We start from the raw sequence: 20,819 nt of genomic DNA on the forward strand, positions 1-20,819 counted from the left end.
CCATCAGGAACAAGCAACGTGTTAATAACGCTGCCATAGCACAGGAGGGCTTGGCCAATGTGAAGAACAAAGGGCAGTGATGAAACCTCATGCTGGCAACACACTTTTTGGGAACTGTGAGTGGTTTGTCACTGTTCTTACAGGACTGACTTTAAACTTTGACCTTCTGCTTTTTACCACTCTTGCTTTTGTTGTAAAACTTCTCCCACTGGTTATCATTTATGGCTCAATGTAGATCCAAGTTCTTTTTTACAGGCAATGATTTTAGATGCTACTTTGACTTCTCTTTATAAGAAGACTGTTTCTTTTTCTGTTCTAGCTCTGTGCTTGTGAGAGATAGGGAACTAACTGCGATCCTTAAGAAGTCAAAATATAAGAGCACACCCTGCCCCCCAGCCTTTCAAACTTAGCCTCAAGCTTAGATTTACAAACATTAAGGGAGATTAAAAAATTTTGTATTTGTGGCATGGATTCAAGGAGATAATACCGTATATTTTCTTTTTCTTGTTTACTCTTGAAATATTTAAAGAAGATAGAAGCTTTAGGATCCAAAGATTCAAAAGTTATTGTTGGAATAGCAATTAAAAGCATCATGTAGGGGAAGTAGTAGCTTCTATAGTCTATCAATCTGAGGGGGTGTTGTTGATTATTATTGTTACTTGTTTATTTGTTTGATATCTTAAGCTTTTTCTCTGCTATGCCAACAAGCTGTGTTTGACTTATTATAGAAATGAATCAGTCTTACACTTTTTGTAGTGACATTCTTAGTAGCGTAACTTTGTATGTGTTCAGTCAATTACAGTTCACTATTCTGGCTGCTTTTCACAGTCTTTATACCTCTGTTTCCTGCAGCTTTTTCCCTACCTCTTTATGGTCAATTCCATTTATTTTCCTCTCTGGGATTGGAATGATAATTCTATCTGTTATTTCCTGGGTGAGAGAATGGAATCGTAATGCTGAAAGGGGAGATGCCTACCCCAAGCTTTTGTTATTTGCTTCCAGCTTCCTCCTTTTTAAACTCTGCCCCATTTTTTTAGCACGTCGTTTTATTTCTCTATTTTTAGGCAAAAGCATAAGTAGGGATAAAACTAATTGTATAAAAGCTGTCATGTCAGCTATTGCTTCCCTGGCTGTGCGAGTGTAGTGCTATGGGCAGAAAGCACTTCATGAAAGTTCTGCCCTGTGGGATGCCCAGTGGGGAAGCTGTTCTGCCAAACACGACAAAATGGGAGATGTGCTAATAGGGCATGTATGTAACTCTGAGCTCCTAAAGGTTTTTTCTCTCTTTTTTCCCAGATTCATCATTTTTGCACTTCCATGAATCGGATTGTGACATAGGAGGGTCATCATCTTGTGAATCTATGCTTTCCCTGAATACAGAAAAAATTCTGGTATGTTATCAAGAACATAACATAGAAAACAATTCTAATAGATTGTTGAAGTTGCAGATCACTTCAGCTGCATAACCACTTAGAATGAAGTTCAGGGAAATATCTGCAAATAGAATCTATTAATCAGTAGGCATAGCTGCCCAAAAGGCTCAAGTATGAATAAACTCAAGTTGCTCATAAAAGTATTACATTGTAGTAATCTGTCATGAGTCTCTAGGGCTGTCAACTAAGCTGATGTTGTCACTGAGAGCTAACTTTCACCTCAGTTAAACAACCAATTAATTTTTTGGTTTGAGGGGTGCAGGGGCTATAAAAAGGGGAGGTGCTGTAGTTTCTAGCCAGAATAACTTCCTGAAGTTTACCACAAAACGTGTAGAAGTAGGGAGTAATGACTTCTACTTACTACAGAAGTAACATTGTGCAAAGATGAGAGTTAGAGGCTTCAGACCATATTTCACTAAATGTAATACAGACCTGGCATGTGAAGAATATTCTAACAAAAGAAGAGTATATTTTGGTAGAGAGACTTCAAGGGGATTATTTTGGAATTTGGGTTTTCTTGCACCACTACTCGTAGTCTTTTGATCTTGAACAAATATAATACATCAGAACACAGGTTTGATGTTACATCTTCAGTCCAGTAGAGTACAGGTGTTGAAAATCTTCAAGTAATTTCCATGTGAATATTCAAAGAAGCTTTGGCAAATTTTTAGAAATTATTGGCTATGAGGGAGTGTGGAAGCAATATTAAAACTGGAAGCAACTTCTCCAAAGGTGACACTTGGAATTAAAACTACTATCCTGCAAATCCACTAAGCCAATTATTTAACTTGAATATTCTCCTTAGACTTCATCATGTATTGGTCAGAAGATCTGTCTAGTCTAGTCCAACAGTACCAGTTCTTTCTAACACAGTGAATGTGTATTTGTTGGTAAGAAATTTCCCTGTTTCAAACAAAAAAATAAAGGTGGTTTTAAAGAAAGCAACAAGCAACAATTAAACCTGTTGGGTTATGGTGCTATGATGAAAATTCTCCTGTGTCTTGAAGGCAGAATGACTGACAGTTTTTTGCATGTAGAGTTGCAGGATGTTTAACCTATACCTGAACTCAGAGTTTGTTGAGGAAGTGTGAAACCACTTTTTCTGCCACCCCAACTGTTCTGTTACTCTGTAATGACAAAACAGGTGAGGTAGTGGTACTTCTCTTGCTGCCACATGCAGCTCAGTAATCCATAGGAAGTTTGTTGTAAGATTCTTTTGCTTGTGGCTTATTTTCTAATACTCAGTGTGGAATCTTGCTATATCTTATCTTTGTCTGCAGACAAAGTTATGTAGACCTATTTTTGTAAATCCACCAAGGAAGAGGTTGTCCTTTAGTAAAAATGTTGTGGTGTTTTTCCTAATATTAAGACAGTTATAGAAGAATAATGTTTTGCAGAGTTAAGTGTTAAAGAGTATTTTCTGAAGTCGATTTTCTGGAAATTACACGGAGGCCATTGATTATATAAAGAGCCTGTATTTGTAGATGCATATAGATTGCAATGGAGATTTAGTTTTCTTATTGTTATACCTGTTGAACCCTGCTCGTTTTTGTTCTGCTTTTTAATGACTTTTCTCTATAAGGGAAATAACTGCTGCACTCTATTACTGTAGAAGCGCAGATATAGGTGGAGTAACAATTTTCAGAGTGTTGTGGTATAATGTAGAGCTTATACATCATCTTTAATTGCAGTAAAGAAAACAAAAGGTTTGTAAAATCCATTTGGTAATCATTCATGCTCTCCAAAATACTCAAGTTCTCTGAGCAGACCAAACATTATCCTCATCATTAGACATACAGGGCAAAAACTGTGCAATGGGATTTGACCATTCTACTTTTGCACCTTGCAGACAAATAAGATGTCCATGTCGTGGACACAAGTATTGTGGCTACTTTTGATTGGACAGGCAAAACAACCTGAAAGGAGGACAGTAGAGGAAATGAGCTGTTTAGTTGAATTGAAAGAAGAGAACTGAATGGAGAGAGGTGTTAATTTTTCCCCCTTGTTTCCTAAAACAGTTTGAAAGACCTATTAATTTAAATGAACATTTTGTATTTTTCTAACATAAACTACTCTGGTAGGCTTACAGCTATCTATGGAAACTACTTGTGAAAATAAACAGAGCTGAGTATCCCTGCATTTCTGAGGGGTTTGTCTTTGACACTATTGGTTTCTATGGGTGCGTTATTTAAGGAACAGACATCCTAGATAAGGCTACAATTTGAACAAAGTGTAGAACTGATAGAATGTCATTGTTAAAAGGACAGGCTCTTTAGTATGGCATTGTGAAGTTAAACTTTCCTATATTGATGGAGTGATATTCTCTTCAGTGTTTATTTTCAGTGCTTTACTCCTCTGCAGTACCCTTCCCTTTGCAGGAGATAAAGGAATAATTATAGGGTAAAGAGTATAAACTTTCATACGAAGTAAGGCGTCTTAAAAAGACTTAAAAACTTCACCTTAAGTAAGTGCAGTACAGAAACATCAGTTCCTGGTGACATGCTGACAGTGTTCTTTCTGAAGCTTGGCTACCCTTATGTTAGAGCAGAAAACAGCAGCATCTGACTAAAGAGAAGCTTTTCTCCCTGTGGAAGACTCGGTCGGTTTCAGTTACCTTAGTGAAATCACGTTAGTTTAAACTTTGTGGTTTAAGGCATTCTCTTAAGGATTTAAGATGTGGATTTTAAATGTTAAATTCTGTATTGTTGTTTGCTGAAGACTTAAAACATGATGTTTTACAGAGCCAAGCGAAGTTGCTTGCGGAGCAAAAACGATTTCCATTTGCTACTGATAATGACAACACGAATGAAGAATTGGGTAAGATGTTTTATATAAGGTTTGTGCAGGTGAATGATGTGCTTATTATTAGCACTAAATGTTTTGAAAATTGATGATTGAAGTGATGCATTAACTTCAGATTGGTCTTACATCTGGAAATACAGCAGGTTTTCTCTGGTCACATAAAGCAGATATTTATTTCTGTTGCTAAAAACCTTTCCTGTTTTCTTCACTAGAATTCTTCACCATGTCTGCTTAAGCAGATGTTCAAAAAGCGTTACGATTAAGTCTTTTTTAACAGGCTCAGCTACTTCCTGTTTCCCTTTTTCTGTCATTATTGATGACTAAAACTTTTCAAACATCCATAAAATTTTACCAGTGCAATATGCTTTCTGTAAAACATAGATATTGGATCTGTTGCCCCTCTCCACACTCCTCCCATCAACACTTAAAGGCTGCAGGAAGACTTTCTGAATTATGCCCTAGGCTGCTACTTGAAGTTTTTTCAAAGCACACTCAGCACAAAAAAATGGGGGCATTTCAAATAAATGAACAGGAAATACTTTTCTCAAAGGACTTGAGATGGGAGTTGCACTGCTTCTTCAAATGCAGAGGTATTACGAGGCAGCAAAGAGATTGTTGAGGATGTGTGCTAAGGAAGGCAGCAGACCATCTTTTATACAAAAGCAAAGAGAGATTTTATTCCCCTCTAATGAACTTAATTAAGTAGATTTTTTTGGACACAATTTCTACCTTCATGGATTTATCCAGGAAAACTTGGGGGCATAATCTTTTTTCATATTCCTAGACTACCTAGCTATGTTCATAGAATCCTGCAAAGAATACCAAACTGTATTCAGATGAAAATATCTGATACTTTTAGTATCTGTTCTGTAGACTTGGAAGGCTATGCTAGAAGGTCTCTGTCCTCATGTTTGGCATGTAGGCTGGCACTATCTACCCACTTTAGTCCAAGAATGCCACGGTGTGAGGAGCCTGGGTTGGTCCTTCTAGTTTGTGCATGTTACTTTGAACTGTTCTGAGGAAAAGTGATGCAGAATGTATGGGGCCTTCTGAAGCCATGTTGGTACTGAAATACTTTGGCTAATGGACCATTGTTAACCATTAGATTTTTCATAATGAAGTACATACTTGTATTTTTGTAATATTAAAGATTAAAAAATCAAAAAGATACAATTTAAAAAGAAGCTGATACTGTATCAGCTGGTAGCTGTCAACCACTTGTGATAGTTTTGCAGACATAGTTCATAGTTCAGTTTGGCATTTTGCTAAGTGTTTTGTATAAACTATATACAGTTGTTAGGAGCAAGACAATTGAGTGACTGTGTAAGTCTTCATTACCTTGCTTCCTGCAGTTGTTTTTTTTTTTAATACTGGAATAGTTGAGTTGCTTTTACTTTACATGCCAGCTTTTCTGTGTTCTGAGATTGGAACCCTAAACATACTATATAGTATAGTCTTATAGAAGAATGAAATGAGGAAAGTTCAAGAGCTCTTCATCCAGTCTTTCACCCTGCCCATTTTTTCCCTTTTTTTGGCAATACTATGTATTTGTGCCAAGTGAAGCTCTTTATGTATTGAGGAGAAAGCTTATGTTACATACAAATATTTCCTTCTTCATAGTAGAAGTGCTCTGAGTATGAGACAAGCTCTGGATTAAATACATTTCTCATTTCTCTTTCATTTAACTGTTTTCCTTCTTTAATGAACTGTGCTTAGCAACACTGCCAAAACAATGTGGCTCTGCCTGCCTGAAAGATAAGTGTCTGTGTCCTATCAAAAATGCCTTTGCTTTAACTGACTTATTTGTCTCTTCTCATGTTTGAATAAATAATTAAGCTAAGAGGTGCCTCTTCCATTCTGTTTGGATGACTGCTAAATTCACTGTAAGTGGGGAAAGGTGAAATCCTGCTCGTAGTTCCACTGCCAGCTGTTTGAACAAACTGCCTGGGGAAAAGTTCCCTCTAACTTTCATAGCTGTGGTCTTCAAGATAATGGGTTTTGCTGGCAGTGTAGACAGAGCTTAGTTCAGAATTAAGAACTGTGAGAGATTAAAACACGAAAAATGAAACAATCTTGAGCTCTTCAGCTGTCAGAACTGAACTTTGGTCATGCAAGCACAACTACAGCTTTCCAGTCTTGTGATTTGACTGTGTTTTTGTATCTTATGGAGATTACAAGAATGTATTTCTAATGGTCTGTTTCTTTTTCAAACACTTGGCTTCTACTTCAAAATGGGGGGTTGCGCAAGGACTTTAAAGCTTTTCATAATTATAACATGGGTAAAGACTTGGCTGGTTTTCAGCTTCAATTTCATAAATAATGAAGTCAGTTTATTTAAGGTATTTCTAGTTAATTCAAATGAAGGAAAACCCTAATGGAATTGTCAAAAAAAGTTAGTGATAGCTAGGTAGCACTTTAAATTGAGAAAGAATCCAGGGCTATTATATTGGGATCATAGTACCTTTCCTGATCCTAAGTACTTTAGAAGAAAACATGGGCACTTTCCTGAACAACTTGTAAAAAGGAGAGAAAAAACCCACAAACAGATCACAAAACCCCAAAGCAGCTCTGAAAAGCATAGTATGAATTGAGTAATTAATGAGTGCTAGGTAATGGCTGAGGGAAGTCATGTCGTTTTGGTGGCTGTTCAGGAATCCTCTGACTATTTTAATCTTCACTGCAATGTAGGAACTTAAACATTTTACAATTTGGTAGTATTTAATATTAAAAAAAAGTCAGATTTTTTTTCTGTTTTATTAACATTTTTAATGTTTTGTTAGCAATTGCTTACGTGTTGATTGGCAATGGCTTGTATGATGAAGCTATACGACATTTTTCAACAATGCTGCAGGTAAGTTTTCTGCTTGGACCCCAAAAAATAACTTAATGAAATTATCCATTGCCACATATCACTTTAATAGAAAAAATATTAAATTAAGGATTCTTAAATGAGAGTAATTATTCTGCTGTTTGTTCATTTTTTTTTTCCATCCAAACATAAGCGTGCTCTTAGAACTGGGTGATCAGTATCTTGGTTATTTGGTGAGTATTTTTCTCATCTGTAGGCATAAAGTTTTTATGGCACTTTCACCACAAAAGCACGTGTCTTCAGAAACTTGACCTCTGCGGTGCTGAAGTTTCTTAGATTGTCTGCTTATTGTGTAGGCTGAGATATTTTAAAGTAGATTTTTTTGGGTGACAGCATGTTGCCAGTAACATGAGAAAAAAAGCCCTGACAGAGATCGTTTATTGCTAGTGGCAAGTAACACATTGCTTTCACGATGATAAATGATTTTGTATGCTGGCTTTATCCTTTTTCAGTGGTAAGCTTTTGATTAGTTTAATATATAAATAAAACATAACTAATACTTATATTGGGGGTGTTTTTCCTGACCAAAATAAAGAATTCAGAATCTTCGGCAGTTAAGTAGGAGGTAGTCACATTTAAAACAAAACCAGCCCAAACAATTTATAAGCTTCAACTAAAGCTGATTTCAAATACTGTATTTTTATGGCTAAAAACCTGGAACATGCAGAAGCATGGACATACTTTTTCATTTAAACTGTTTGAAGTACACAAATGCAAGCTGAAAGCAATACTGCAAATAATAGCATGTATTAAGTGTCATATGGCTTGTTCTAAAATTGAGTGGAAGTGTGACAATTTAATGGAATTATTCCAGGGAATTTATCTGAGGACAGGAATGTTGGGCTTTTTGTGTGCTTTTATTTTCATTGGTTTGATATAGGTGTTTAGTGATACCTGTCTTTGTTTTGTTTTAATGTGAGGAATTTTTTTGACCCTAGTGAGAAATCCTGCTTCCAAAACCACTGGATTTATGTATTGTTTCCTGTCTTTATTCAGAAGGAGACTTAATATAAGTGAAGATAACCAAGATACCCAAGTAGAAAGATAGTGGAAGAAGTGTTTATGTAATAGAGTACCTCTGCAATGCCCACATGTCAGTTTAATGTAGGCTTTAATGTCATGCCTATAGTATGCCTGAAAGGCTGTAAAGTGATCATGATTGTTCACTCTGTTTTCCATAAGGCAATTTTAAATACATATAAAGTGAGCATTAAAACATTTAACTGAATAAAACAGCCTTGCTTAGCCATGGTATTAAAAGTAGGACGTTACCTACTGTTGATGTTAATGTTGCCAAGTGTAAACTTGGAATCAGCTCAAGTCTGGCAAGCTGCCAGCACTGATGTGCCACGTATTCTGTTGTTTTATCCATGGAAGAGTTTGTTTCTTGGCAGATGTCCCAATTATAAGACCAAGCCTGTGCTACAAACTTTTGTAGCACAGCTGTGTTCCTTGCAGGTGTGAAGATGGTGTGATTCCTGGCTGGTTTTCAGGGAAACTGACTGCATAGGCATTGTGGTGTTGACAAAACAGTTTTGCTGTGTAGTTCTTGAAATTTGTATGGGAAACTGTCGTTGGAGTAAATGACATCAAACAAGAAGTAGATTCACTGTGAAGGGTGCATCCCCCCTAAGTGCCTAAGTAGGAAAGTCATGAAATTAAATCTAACCCAAGGAAAGTTGGTTTGAATTTTGCAGAACTATTTTGGTAGAATACTTCTGGGTTTAGTTGCTGTCTGAATATAAATTTCATCAGGATGTCACAATGTCTTGCTTCCAAATATTAAATCTCAAATTTAAGTTGCATACAAAATAAGCTCTGAGTGGCCAAATTGTATGTTTCTTATCAGTTCAGTGACGTGAGACGGAAAAAGTTATATAATCACCAGTGAGGTTGCAGCTAATGAAGATGGATAACAGAGTATTCTAATGAATACTGTGTATTCTAATCTATTCTAATGTATACTGTGTAATAGGTTCTGGTAGGTGGTCACTGGCACAACATCTGCATTCTGTTTGGCTTTTTTATCAGACAAATACTCCAGAACAATTCCATTAAATTGAATTGGAAGTTGTGAGCATATGAAAGAATGGACTGTAATACAATAAATTTCTTTGCCTGGCAGCTGTGGTTGTTCATTGCTTACTACTTTAGATTGGCTAGAATGAAGTACATATTGAAGAAACCAAAAAACCCACACCACAAGTTAATATTTTATTTGTTTAACAGGAAGAACCTGAGCTGGTTAGTGCAATTTATGGCCGAGGGATAGCGTACGGAAAAAAAGGACTACATGTGAGTAGATCATTATTTAAATCAATATCCAACTGAATTATTTGAATCTGAACTATAAGAAAGCCTGTAGCAGGAGTAAGTAGACTGATTAGAACGTGATGAGTACACTTCAAAGTCTTTGTATTGTCCTACTTCCGTGATGAGTCCGTCCCTTGGTAGGTGCACTGTATAACGTTGAGGGATCTAGTAGATCATACTGCTCAAGCCATGGATACGTTTGCTTTGTGAGACTGTGGAAGTAAAGCTGCATGACATAAGTATGCCAAAGGAGAAGATAAGGCACTATTGTGAGTGGTGGATAGTAAGGCTGAGTCCCAGCTTCTTGACAGAGTTGCCTATTACAATAACAGGCAGTATCTTGCCTCTGAGACAGGTTTATGAAGTCCCACTGAATTCATCTTCACATCTAATGTGTATTTGGAAATGAAAAAGTCTTTTATTGCAGCTTGGGAACATTGTCAGCTCTTCCAATACAGTAGACTGCTTTTTAATTGCTTATGCCTCTTGATAAGTATACTACCTTGAATTTATTAAAACAAAATAAAATTCAAAGTTAAATTACTTAGTTGCAATACTTACTGCTCAAATAATTTCCTGAGCAGAAAGAAATTTATGAGTAGACAATGGTCCTTGTAGTTTGACTTTGTGGCCTGTTGAATCATGATTGAATGGTTGCTAGAGTTCTAGAAGAATGAGTACTTGAATAACTCCTTGAAAATTTTCTTTGTGCAGAACATTTTATTATTTAGGGGTGCTGACAAGAGCTTGAAGTCCCTCATATGCTGATGTTTTTAACATCAGCATGAGTTTGTTTTCTCACCTTGTTTTCTCAGTTTAGCTAGGTGTTGATACAGCTTCACTTCATAAAAGGTTTTGTGTGGCACCTTCAAGACACAAAGATGATGTTAAGCACAAAATTTCTTTGCTTTGAGAAAGAAGAAAAAGATCAATGGAATCTAATACAGGACTTGCTATATAATTACTTAGGTTTTTTTCTAATTAAGTAACTACTTCCATCCTACACTTCATAGAGGACAGTTAAAAAATTTAGATGGGCAGAATGCTGTTGGCATCAACCCATTTATCAGTACTGCTTGGCTTAAGTTGCAGACAATGATGACAGCAGTGGTGGGTGTGAGTGTGCCTATGCGTTGGAGTTCATGTGGGAGCTTGAGCCAGCTTTGCTGCCAAGAAAGGCACCTCTAGAGCCATAAACCTGATGTTTATTCACAGAGTTAAACTAATAACTTATTATTAGAGGTACAACACAAAGATGATGTGTACAAAGTTTAGTTTTGTTGTTTGTAGCAGACATGGTTTTTCCAGCTGTTTGCAGAATACTGCATCTTGATGTTGTTAGCCAAGGTGTGAAGGGCTTTTAATATAAATGGGTGTACTTTTGGACACTTAGCCAATCTAGTTGTCCTTCATCTTGAGAGCATATTAGTCTAAGTGTGCACAGTTGTTCACCTTGTTTATTTTTCTCCTTTTCAGGATATGAAAAATGCTGAACTTGCTCTGTTTGAGCTCAGTAGGGTGATTAGTCTAGAACCAGATCATCCTGAAGTATTTGAACAGCGAGCAGAAGTGAGCATTTTTTGTCTTTTCAGACTTTTGGAGAAGTTTCAATTAGACAGTGTTTCCAATTACGTCTTAACTGATTTAATGACTAAAGCTTGGTGCTCTTCTGTGAATGTTCCTCCTTTCTTTTAAAATATATGCATTTCCTCTCAGTGTAATTTGTGGAATATTTAGTTTTAAAATAAAATATAGAGCATACAGAGTTACTATAGCACATGCAATGCCGTATATGTGTAAGTGTTCAGTCTTTGACATACTAAATAGCAGGATCATTTGTGTTTAGGGTTTTTTTTATAAAATGAATCAAAATGTCACTTGACCCTTACTGTTTGCACTTTCTGTCAACTTAGTAAATCTGTTATTAATACTAGTTGTTAAAATACCAAACTTTAAAAATTGAAATGTCTTGGGTTTATATTTGTGCATGTAATTTCAATATCATTCCAGCCCACATATATTTTTTATTTTGAAAATCAAGTTTTGTTTTGCCAACTAAATTACAGAAAATGGATGTCAAGCTTTGTAGGCAAACCAAAAGCATAAATATTAAAGTCAGCATAGTGTGTAATGATAGCTGCCATAACATTCACAGTTTTAATGTTTTTAGTGATCTCGTAGTACGTTTGTGAACCTTGACCTAAAAATGTGAAAGGCATTCAGATAATTGGAAAATGGACCATTTTCCATTGGGGGAATGTTTTTTCACATAAGGCTTAGGAGAATACTTTAATTACATTTTCATTTGAATATGTGAAATAGCTTGAAATTGAGTATTTTGCTTTGACCAATTTGTTTTTAATTTGGAATACTGGGTTTCTGCAAATGTTATTGGTGATGTTTATGTACACTGATAGTTTTGAGAAAAATTATTCCAGATTTACTCTTTCATAGGGGTTTAAAGGCGATAAGTACTGAAATTTATAGTGGAACTTTCCAGCCTATTCTAGCAAATACAATTACTCTGTTACAGCTGAACATGGAAAAGAATAATCTTCAGTTTTCTAGAACAAATCTATTCAGTCTGTCTGCTCTAAACTGTGTTTTGGTTTTATACTCTTAGATATTGTCCCCACTGGGACGAATCAGTGAAGCATTATCTGATCTCACCAAAGCTATTCAGCTGCAACCATCAGCAAGGCTCTACAGGCACAGAGGTACCCTTTACTTCATATCTGAGGTTAGTGGATTTGGGGGATTCTCTTTGACTTTTGTTGTGGGGATGTTGTTGATTATTTTGTTGACTTTTGTGCTAGCTGTTCCTTTTGTTCTAGAGCTTCTTTCCTATTTAGTTAAAAAGCCCCAAACCACTATATATATAACAAAAGCCCTGATTCCTCTAGCTGGCTTTCTGACAGTTCAGAGGTATTCTCTGAGTATTTCATTTGCAAATTTATTTAGTGCAGAGAATCAGAGGACAAGTACCTTGCATGCACACCTCAGATTCTTTTGTGTTTGAGGAGTAGGATGTGGATAAAGACTTTGACTTGATTTATAACCTGTGGCTGCATTTAATTAACATTGATAAACACCAGTTTGAAAAGGAAAATACTTATGGCCAAGGTAGTAAGTCATCTATATACTTAAGAAAAAACACTCCTCACAATAAACAAATAAAAAACCTGTAGCAAAATGTTAATATCCCATTTTGCTATGTGACCTGTGTGTTTTGTTCTTAAAGCTTTAATGTAGAACAAGTAGCTTTATCTTCAAAGATTGTGTGAATACTTGATGGCTGATTTCCTACTTGATTCTTCTGATTTCACATTTGCTTCCAGCTATTTTTCCATTTACTTTACTATGTTTTATACAGCACTTCCTGTAAAAGTTGGAAGTGTATTGTGCATTCTTTGATGTTCTGATTGGTAGTTGATAATCATTGCTGCTTAGCCCTGAGACTGACTTCATATATTAAACAAAATTCTGTAGTTTACTTTTATGAAAATAAAAGTATGTATTCCTCTTTATTTGTATTGTGTTTCCACTGTCATCTACAATCTCCTTTATCATAGGATTATGCGACAGCCCATGAAGATTTTCAGCACTCACTGGAACTGAACAAAAATCAGCCTATAGCTATGCTTTATAAAGGCTTAACCTTCTTTCACAGAGGACTTTTGAAGGTAAATCTATATTAAACAATAGTTCATGTAGAACAATACCCTTTATTTGAAGTTACTTCCATAAAATAGTAGAAATATCATAGGTGTTGATACTATATTTTCTCTCACATAAGGAAGATTTTTAAGGCAAAAGAGTGTAAGCAAAATAAAGATTCCATGATATGATATGTAAATCTGCAGTTGTTGCTGAATCTCAGTAGATCAGTGATAACAGTCATGTTTAAGGAGTGCTTTGAAAGATGTTTGTATTTGGCACCTCTGCTAGTATTTGTATGGTTATGTTCAAAATTTCAAAATTAAATGGAGATTTTCTAGGCTTTGGGAAGGGAAGAGGGATGAAGAGGAAAATAATTTTAAACTCTTCCTTGAATGAGCTAGGAAGTAATTAAGGGAAGTGTAGAAGCCCTGCATTTATACAAGTTTATTTCAGTTATCTGTTGGTTCTGGAAGGCTGATATCTAACTTGAGGGAACATAGTTGCTCCTTCAGTTTCTAAAATCAGGAAAGTAAGTTCTTCCCCTGTCTTTTTTAAGTTTTCACATTTTGTAACTCAAAACTTCTCTCTGTTTTAGGTGTAGTAATATTGCCCATTTCTTGTTTGTGAAGTATTTAGTGATACTGCTGCTATTTTTCATAGAGGAGAGTAATTACACAAGTTGTCTGATATCCTCAGTTTGAAAACTGAAGATGCAGTGGTGTGATTCCTGAAATCCAACATCGGAAGCTGTCTTTTGACCTATCATAACAGCTTGGGGCTCATTAAGGGTTGTATGCAGAACCTGGAGACAGCTGAGGACTCATGAGTTTCAGCCCACTATCTTTCACAGACAATCACTATTTTTTTATCTCTCTTCTTTTTTTTTGCTGTCTGCTTCCTCACTTTTTTAGTACCCAAGCAGGTATTTTTTTCCACAGTCTCACTGTATGCTGTGAGAACATCAGATTGTCACTGAATTTTTATTATCTGTTATCTTCTTGTAGTCTGAAGAGATACTTGCAAATAATAGTCTGAATTTCTGATTTTTGGTGTAGACAACAGAGACCCCAAAAAGTGATAGTGAAAATACAGCTGACAAAAATAAATGCTGTCTCAGTTTGCTGAATAGAAGCAGAGTTTTCTTCTTTCTGATACACAGGTCAGCACATTTCTGCACCACCATCTCTCTCCCCCCAGTTTCTTTTCTCAAAGAAAGCATCTTCCCTCTCTAATATTCACGTTCTGAGAGATTGTCACTGGGGTTTTTCATCCCCAGGTACGCCTTAGCTTCCAGTCCAGATTCAGGCTGCATTTTAAAGGAAAGCTGTAAATGTCATCTGTTAGGTTTTATAAGGCTTGCTGAAAATTGAAGATTGGGGTTGAGGGTGGCTGTGTTCAATTTTGAGTGAAAAGAGATTGATTTGGATCACTGCTTTTGGGAATAATCATTGTGGTTTTAAAACTTACCTATAGGATATGTGCCTATCAGTAGATGTAGGTGATTGTGCTACATTTTTGTTCAATGTATATTTTTGTGCGTGTTGTAGTGCTCAGAATATACTTGATAGCTTTTCTAAATAAGAATTTCTAAATCGATTGAAAATACCAGTGATTCTTTCCTTACAGCATCTAATTTATTGCATTGTAGACTTCAAGATACTTTTAAGGCATTCCTTAGTAATATTAATTAATTGATTATTCCATCCTTAATTCTAGGTCTCAAGATTGAATATGCCAGTTCGAAAAGCTGAGTTCTTAATCAGACTCTTTGAAGAGGAATATTTCTTTAACCATATGCTTTTTTTGTTAGCTTTTATTTTTATTACCTTGCATTCCTCACAACAGTAATAGCAATAATAGCAACAGTATATGCTGTTGTGTGACAATGATCACTTACTCTGTAATCCCTCAAGAGAATGTTTGCTAACCATGGAAGTAACAAAGAATGCAATAAGACAATTAAAGGCAGAGTGCAGATTTGAAGGAGTCTTTTGGCCTCCCAAACTTAAGACGTGTAGTATGAATGAAGAAGGAAGACTGTAAGGAGAGACTGCTTTACCTTAGGGACCAGACTGAGCTTTGAAAGCAAACTCTGAAGGGATTTCATCTCTGAACTCTATTAAAATGCTAAAAGAATTGCTCATTCCCACTGCATATTAGACAAAGGAATTCCAGCTAAATCTGTCAGCACTATAAAGAATGTTCCGGCATTTCATTTATTATGTAATAATTTTTACTCCATAGATATTTTAATATATTCATGCCTTGTTTGTTCCTTCCAAAGGTTTTGATATATAACTGTAAACCCATAGCTAGTAACTACTGAGGATGCTGAAATTTAATGAATATAGTAAGTTACAAGTTTTTCTGTTGGCCCCTTTCTGCAGGAAGCCATTGAATCCTTCAAAGAAGCTCTGAAGCAGAAAGCAGACTTCATAGATGCATATAAAAGTCTGGGACAAGCCTACAGGTACTCATATTCAGAAGTAGTTTTAAAGTTAATTTTTTCATTTGGTTGTGTTCTTGAAAATGCACTTAAGTTTTACACACTTGTTACAAAATTGTGCAGAACCAAATGTGGTATTTGGTAGCTCCAGCAGCTGGTATGGCTACATCAGAATATGTTTAATATAAATAATTTCTATGTTTGCTTTGTATTTTTAATTTCATCTCTGGTATCTCTTTGAGTCTCCCAGACGCGAAGGTTAAATGGCAGTTTTCAGTAAGATGTTCTTTAGGTATGCTAGATGATTTTTAGATAATGGAAATGTTTAATACAACATGAGCTTATAGCATTTTGCCTATTAAATCCTGCTTCAAATGTAGTGGCTTTGGTGCTCATGCATTTATTTGAAACTAAAGAGCTTTGGTTAATCACTATTTTGCTAAAAACTTTTTTAGCAGATGTATTTAAAACTAGTAGATCTTCTTTGTTTTTCTAGTGTTGTTTTGGTTTGGATGAATTTTGTCAAATATAATTTGATGTGGAAAGAATTCAGTAATCTTAAAGAAATCAGTGTACTAGATTAAAAAAATTAAGAAAAGCTGTATACTATTTCTGTTTTAATTTTCTCACAACAGTTTCTCTGTGACTGTTTTTACATGTACAGCTGTCCTTGCACATGGAGTAATTCCAGTCAATACATTTTTAGTTAGTTACAGTTTTCAAACACCATATGCTTTTTTCTTACTCAGCATTTAAGTAGTTGGTAAATTTTTAAAAACATGTTTGTACATAGAAGTTAAAAAGGCCTCTCAAAGATAGTGTTTTCCAAGAATGCTTTGTGTGGAAGTTTTGTTTACTTTAGTTTCTGAAGAAATACCATAGGTATGTGTTTTTACAGTTTAATGTTTGCTAAGGATTGTGAAGATTTGTGGTCTGGGGTTGTATTTCAGAGTACATATTTCTGGGAGTAACAAACTCTGTGCAGCTGTTCTGTTATTACCACAGAAGAATAGTTGCAAAATTACTGCTTTTGTTATAGAAATTTTCCATCAGTACTGTGTTTCTCTTCAATGATATCCCCTTTGGACACCCTAAAGCAACTTTTAACAAGTAATTTTGTTGTCACTGTTGTCTTCTGTATTTTTCACTTTCCACATTACTGAATCACCTAGAGAGCTTGGCAACTTTGATGCTGCTACAGAGAGCTTCCAGAAGGCTTTACTGCTGAATCAAAATCATGTTCAGACATTACAGCTCAAAGGAATGATGCTTTATCATCATGGTAGTTTAGATGAAGCACTAAAGAATTTTAAGGTACGCAGGCTGTAAGTAAACACAAAATTTAAATGTTTTAATGAGGACTTGTATTCAACAAGTACAACAAAATGGACAAATTTCAAAGTTTTTCGTTGTGAATATGTGTGCATTTGGACTAGAAGTATTTTTTGTGAAGTCCATCTTAAAAGATAAAACTTAACAGTTTGTAATTAAAAATCTAATTTTGCTAAAACTAAGGTGGTTTCTTTAACTGTTTTATGTTTTTGTAAAACCAAGCTCTGGCTGAAATGTGTTATTTTTCTTTTTAAACTGGTAATTGTGTTCTTGCTAATACTTTGACTTGAAACCTAAAGTTCTTTTCATATCAGATGAAAGATAAAATGTACTACTCTGTAATTTTAAGCTGAAAATAAGTTACAATGTTTATCTAATTTTTCTGGAGTATTTTCTTCTGAAAAATTGAGCATATGTTGTGATTCATTGTGCTTGCAAAAATTTTCATGTTGCCAAAATCTTGCCTATCTCCGTTGGCATTAAATAATTGCCTTATTTTGTAGAAAGAACAAAAAAGGCAGATGTTATTTGTATGCCCATATTCTTAAAACAAGGAATGAAGTAAGATCCCTTTCCAGACGAGTCTGTGCTAATCCCAAGGAGAACACTTTATGTGCGTTATTACATATTCACCTTCTGTAATCCAATTTGTAGATACTGGTGTAATTGAAAAGATACTTCAACTTCTGAGATGGAGATGCTCTTCTAAAGACATGTAATTGCTGGAAGAATAGGAGCATTCATTTCTGAATCATAAACAGGAATTTGCTGTGTGTTTAACATACAGTAAATAGCTGATTGACTTAGAGTGTACTAATTCATGGAGTAGTGAAGAGATGAATGGGTGAAATGACAGAAAAGATACGTATCTATATAACTAACCCGAAATGAGTTGTTATATTGTCAGGAGTATATTTTGTCTAATTTCACTCAGCTAACATTGAGCTAATATTGTTAGAGCCAAGTGTGCAAAGCATGTTTGCACTGGCAGAATTTGGGTTTTCAGGTTTTTTCCCCTTTAATAAAGCTGAAAATATTTTTTCTCACATTTGCTAGCATTTTAAGTGCTCAGCAGCATTGGAAAGAAAATTATGAGGGAAGTGGATCTTAATAATCAGTATGTCTTTTCACACGTCTTCTGACCAGACAGGTTGGGTTATTTGAAGGTACTCTTTCTGTCTCTTGATTCGTGGGTGCTTTGTTCCTTTAATGTCCTAGAGATGTCTACAGCTAGAACCATACAATGAAGTGTGCCAGTACATGAAGGGTCTCAGCCATGTTGCCATGGGACAGTTTTATGAAGGCATAAAAGCTCAGACCAAAGTTATGTTAAATGATCCACTACCAGGACAGAAGGCCAGTCCAGAATATCTGAAGGTGAAATACCTCCGAGGTAAGTTGGGATTGGTTGTTTTTTTTTTTTTTTCTTTTGCTTAAATGTTTCAAGGACCCTAACAGTGCAAGCTTTCTTGAAGTTATGGTCATTTTAGACAAACCAGTGTACATTCTCATAAACACTGTTGAGTATGTATGTTAAAAAAAAAGTACACTGATTCTTCTTGTTCATACAGTTAAAACCTAGATCCAAAAATGGAACATACATTTCTATATAAAGGTAAAGACTGTTGTGATACTTAGTTGAAAAAGACTTATTGCATTCTTGGAAATTGGCTAATAGCAAAATTATATTATCTAAAAATAATGACTTGTGAAAATCATGTTGTTTAACTGACAAGCATATAACCTGGTTACTGTTTTTATGTAATGGCATAAGTAAACTGATTATGCAAACAGTATTTAATTTTATTTCTTTCCTCCAGAGTATTCTAGATACTTGCATGCACATTTGGATACCCCTCTTACAGAGTATAATACTGATATGGATCTTCCTGGAAATTTCAAGGATCACTGGGCCAAAAATCTTCCTTTTCTTATAGAAAATTATGAAGAACAGCCAGGCTTACAGCCACATATAAAGTGAGAATTTTTATTTTTTAAAGCCTATTCTAAATGGGGGGGGGGGTGTGGGGGTGTGTGTTCAGTTTTAAATTGCCATTCTGAGGCTTTTTTACAATGTTTAGTATTATATGGATGTACAATTTCACTGAGTGTATAAATTCTTTTGTACATCATAAGAGTTGGTTTATCTCATAGGAGGAAGAATTAAACTTAGGACAATGTTCTTCACTTCTCTCTTCACATAGTAATATTCACATATTGTTTCATATTCTGTGGCCTTACTGATTAACTCTTGTATTTCTTTTTATTTTGTAATTAATGTTAAGAAGTTGATAAGTTTGAGATGCTCAGTGTAGTGTTTCCTGATGCCCTTATTACAGTTTCTGGTTGTGTTTTAGGTTTTTATTTTGTTACAGGTGTAATTTCTAGATACTTAATATATCCTTAATGGCAGCTCAGTTTCACTGGGTGAACATCTTCTCTGGAGTAACTTTGGAGTAACTTTAGGAGGAGGGTGACTTCAGTCAAAAAGTAGGGGATTTACTAGAACAGACTTCAAAACTGTCTAGCTAAAGGAAAGATAGCAATTTCTCAGCAATTTCTCTGAATACATTGTCATGTATTCACTTAGTGTAAAAAATTGCCATTAAAAATTCATGGCTTTTGTGTATATGGGATAGAATCCACCTTTTTAGCACAAGAAGTTTTTACAGAATTATGGGAGAAGGTAATGGAATAAGAATTCCTTTTCTTAGTTAATCTGGGTGAGTGTAATAGTGAAGAATAATGTATTATTTATGAGCTTTATTTAATATCACTTATGAGCAAGTCTGAAGTGAAATACTGGTTGTGACAGTAATAAGATCTGCCACTGAATTCAGTTAAGAGTGAATTAACTTGAGATATTGGGTGTAACTGCAACATACTGTGTATGTTCAGTCGGCTGGGAGGAGTAATGAGTGTTCTTCATCCTGTGTTTAAATATTTCTCATACAAATGGTATTGATTTGTAAAACAGAGATTTGTTTGCCAAATGCTTTCAGGACTTTTATAGCCAAGCTATGTCTGATGCACGTTTTTCTCCTCTGTAAGAGATGTGTTATTTCAGAATTTTGAAAGCTATAAGCCTGATGTGCAAGAACTCATATGTGTAGCTGATCATCTGGGTTCCATGATGCAGTATGAGACGCCAGGATTTCTTCCAAATAAAAGGATACATAGAGGTATACTGAAAATGCTCTGTAAACTTGAGTGGGGGAAAAAAGTCAATGTTATGATGATTGAATGCTATATCTTCGCAATCTGCAAATTAGTTTAATTCTCTGTTTCTTTCAAATCAAATAGAAAGTTTAAAATTAAAATATTCATTATGTCAGCAGTTTCTTGACCTAGCTGGGGACTGGAAATCAGGATGTCCCAGACTTTTTGATGTTGTCCTTTCTTTTCCTGTAAATACATTGCTTTCCTGTCAGTTTTCCTGTCTGTGCAAAACTGAGTATTTGGCTCTAATTGGTTTTCTGTTTGCTGTTGGTACCTCTTTCCTCGTGCCTCACCTCAGCAATGGGATTGGCCACTCTAGAAGTAATGCAGGCTGTGCAGCGGACTTGGGCAAACTCCAAAGTTCGGATGAATGGGAAAACCAGACTGATGCAGTGGAGAGATATGTTTGATATTGCTGTGAAGTGGCGAAGGTAATGGTCACAGAGCAAGCCTGTATTGGTTTTAATAGTGATGAGTGCTCCAGCTAACCAAAGGGCTGGAGTCATGGAGAAGAAAATGAACTCTTGCTTCCATTCTGTAACTAGAAAGGTTCTGGTAAAAGAAAAGGATGGTGTGCGCTTCTGAAAATACTCCATTTTTCTTCTTCTATAATGGAGGGAAAAATTCAGAATAGCATTTTCCAGTTGAAGCAAAGCTGTGAGAGACCATAGGATCCATTGCAGCTAAGGGAAACAAAAACTAACAGTTTCAGCTCCAGAAACATCAAATATTTGAGTTGTATGGT

General features: G+C 35.4%; 1 protein-coding gene across 2 annotated transcripts in view; it reads left to right on the forward strand.

The window, feature by feature from the left end:
- The window catches only part of TTC13 (tetratricopeptide repeat domain 13), a 40,803-nt gene that overhangs the window by 2,612 nt on the left and 17,372 nt on the right, over positions 1-20,819 (forward strand). For both annotated transcript variants that reach the window (XM_069010235.1, XM_069010236.1), the window contains exons 2-14: positions 1,297-1,391; positions 4,175-4,250; positions 7,016-7,086; positions 9,334-9,399; positions 10,894-10,986; positions 12,041-12,157; positions 12,990-13,100; positions 15,465-15,547; positions 16,696-16,837; positions 18,074-18,248; positions 18,676-18,832; positions 19,907-20,037; positions 20,373-20,505. In XM_069010235.1, the coding sequence (XP_068866336.1) occupies positions 1,297-1,391; positions 4,175-4,250; positions 7,016-7,086; positions 9,334-9,399; positions 10,894-10,986; positions 12,041-12,157; positions 12,990-13,100; positions 15,465-15,547; positions 16,696-16,837; positions 18,074-18,248; positions 18,676-18,832; positions 19,907-20,037; positions 20,373-20,505 (1,450 nt within the window). The remainder of the gene's footprint in view (positions 1-1,296; positions 1,392-4,174; positions 4,251-7,015; positions 7,087-9,333; positions 9,400-10,893; positions 10,987-12,040; positions 12,158-12,989; positions 13,101-15,464; positions 15,548-16,695; positions 16,838-18,073; positions 18,249-18,675; positions 18,833-19,906; positions 20,038-20,372; positions 20,506-20,819) is intronic.

The sequence above is a fragment of the Aphelocoma coerulescens genome, chromosome 3 (assembly GCF_041296385.1).
Source record: "Aphelocoma coerulescens isolate FSJ_1873_10779 chromosome 3, UR_Acoe_1.0, whole genome shotgun sequence".
Taxonomy (NCBI): Eukaryota; Metazoa; Chordata; class Aves; order Passeriformes; family Corvidae; genus Aphelocoma; species Aphelocoma coerulescens.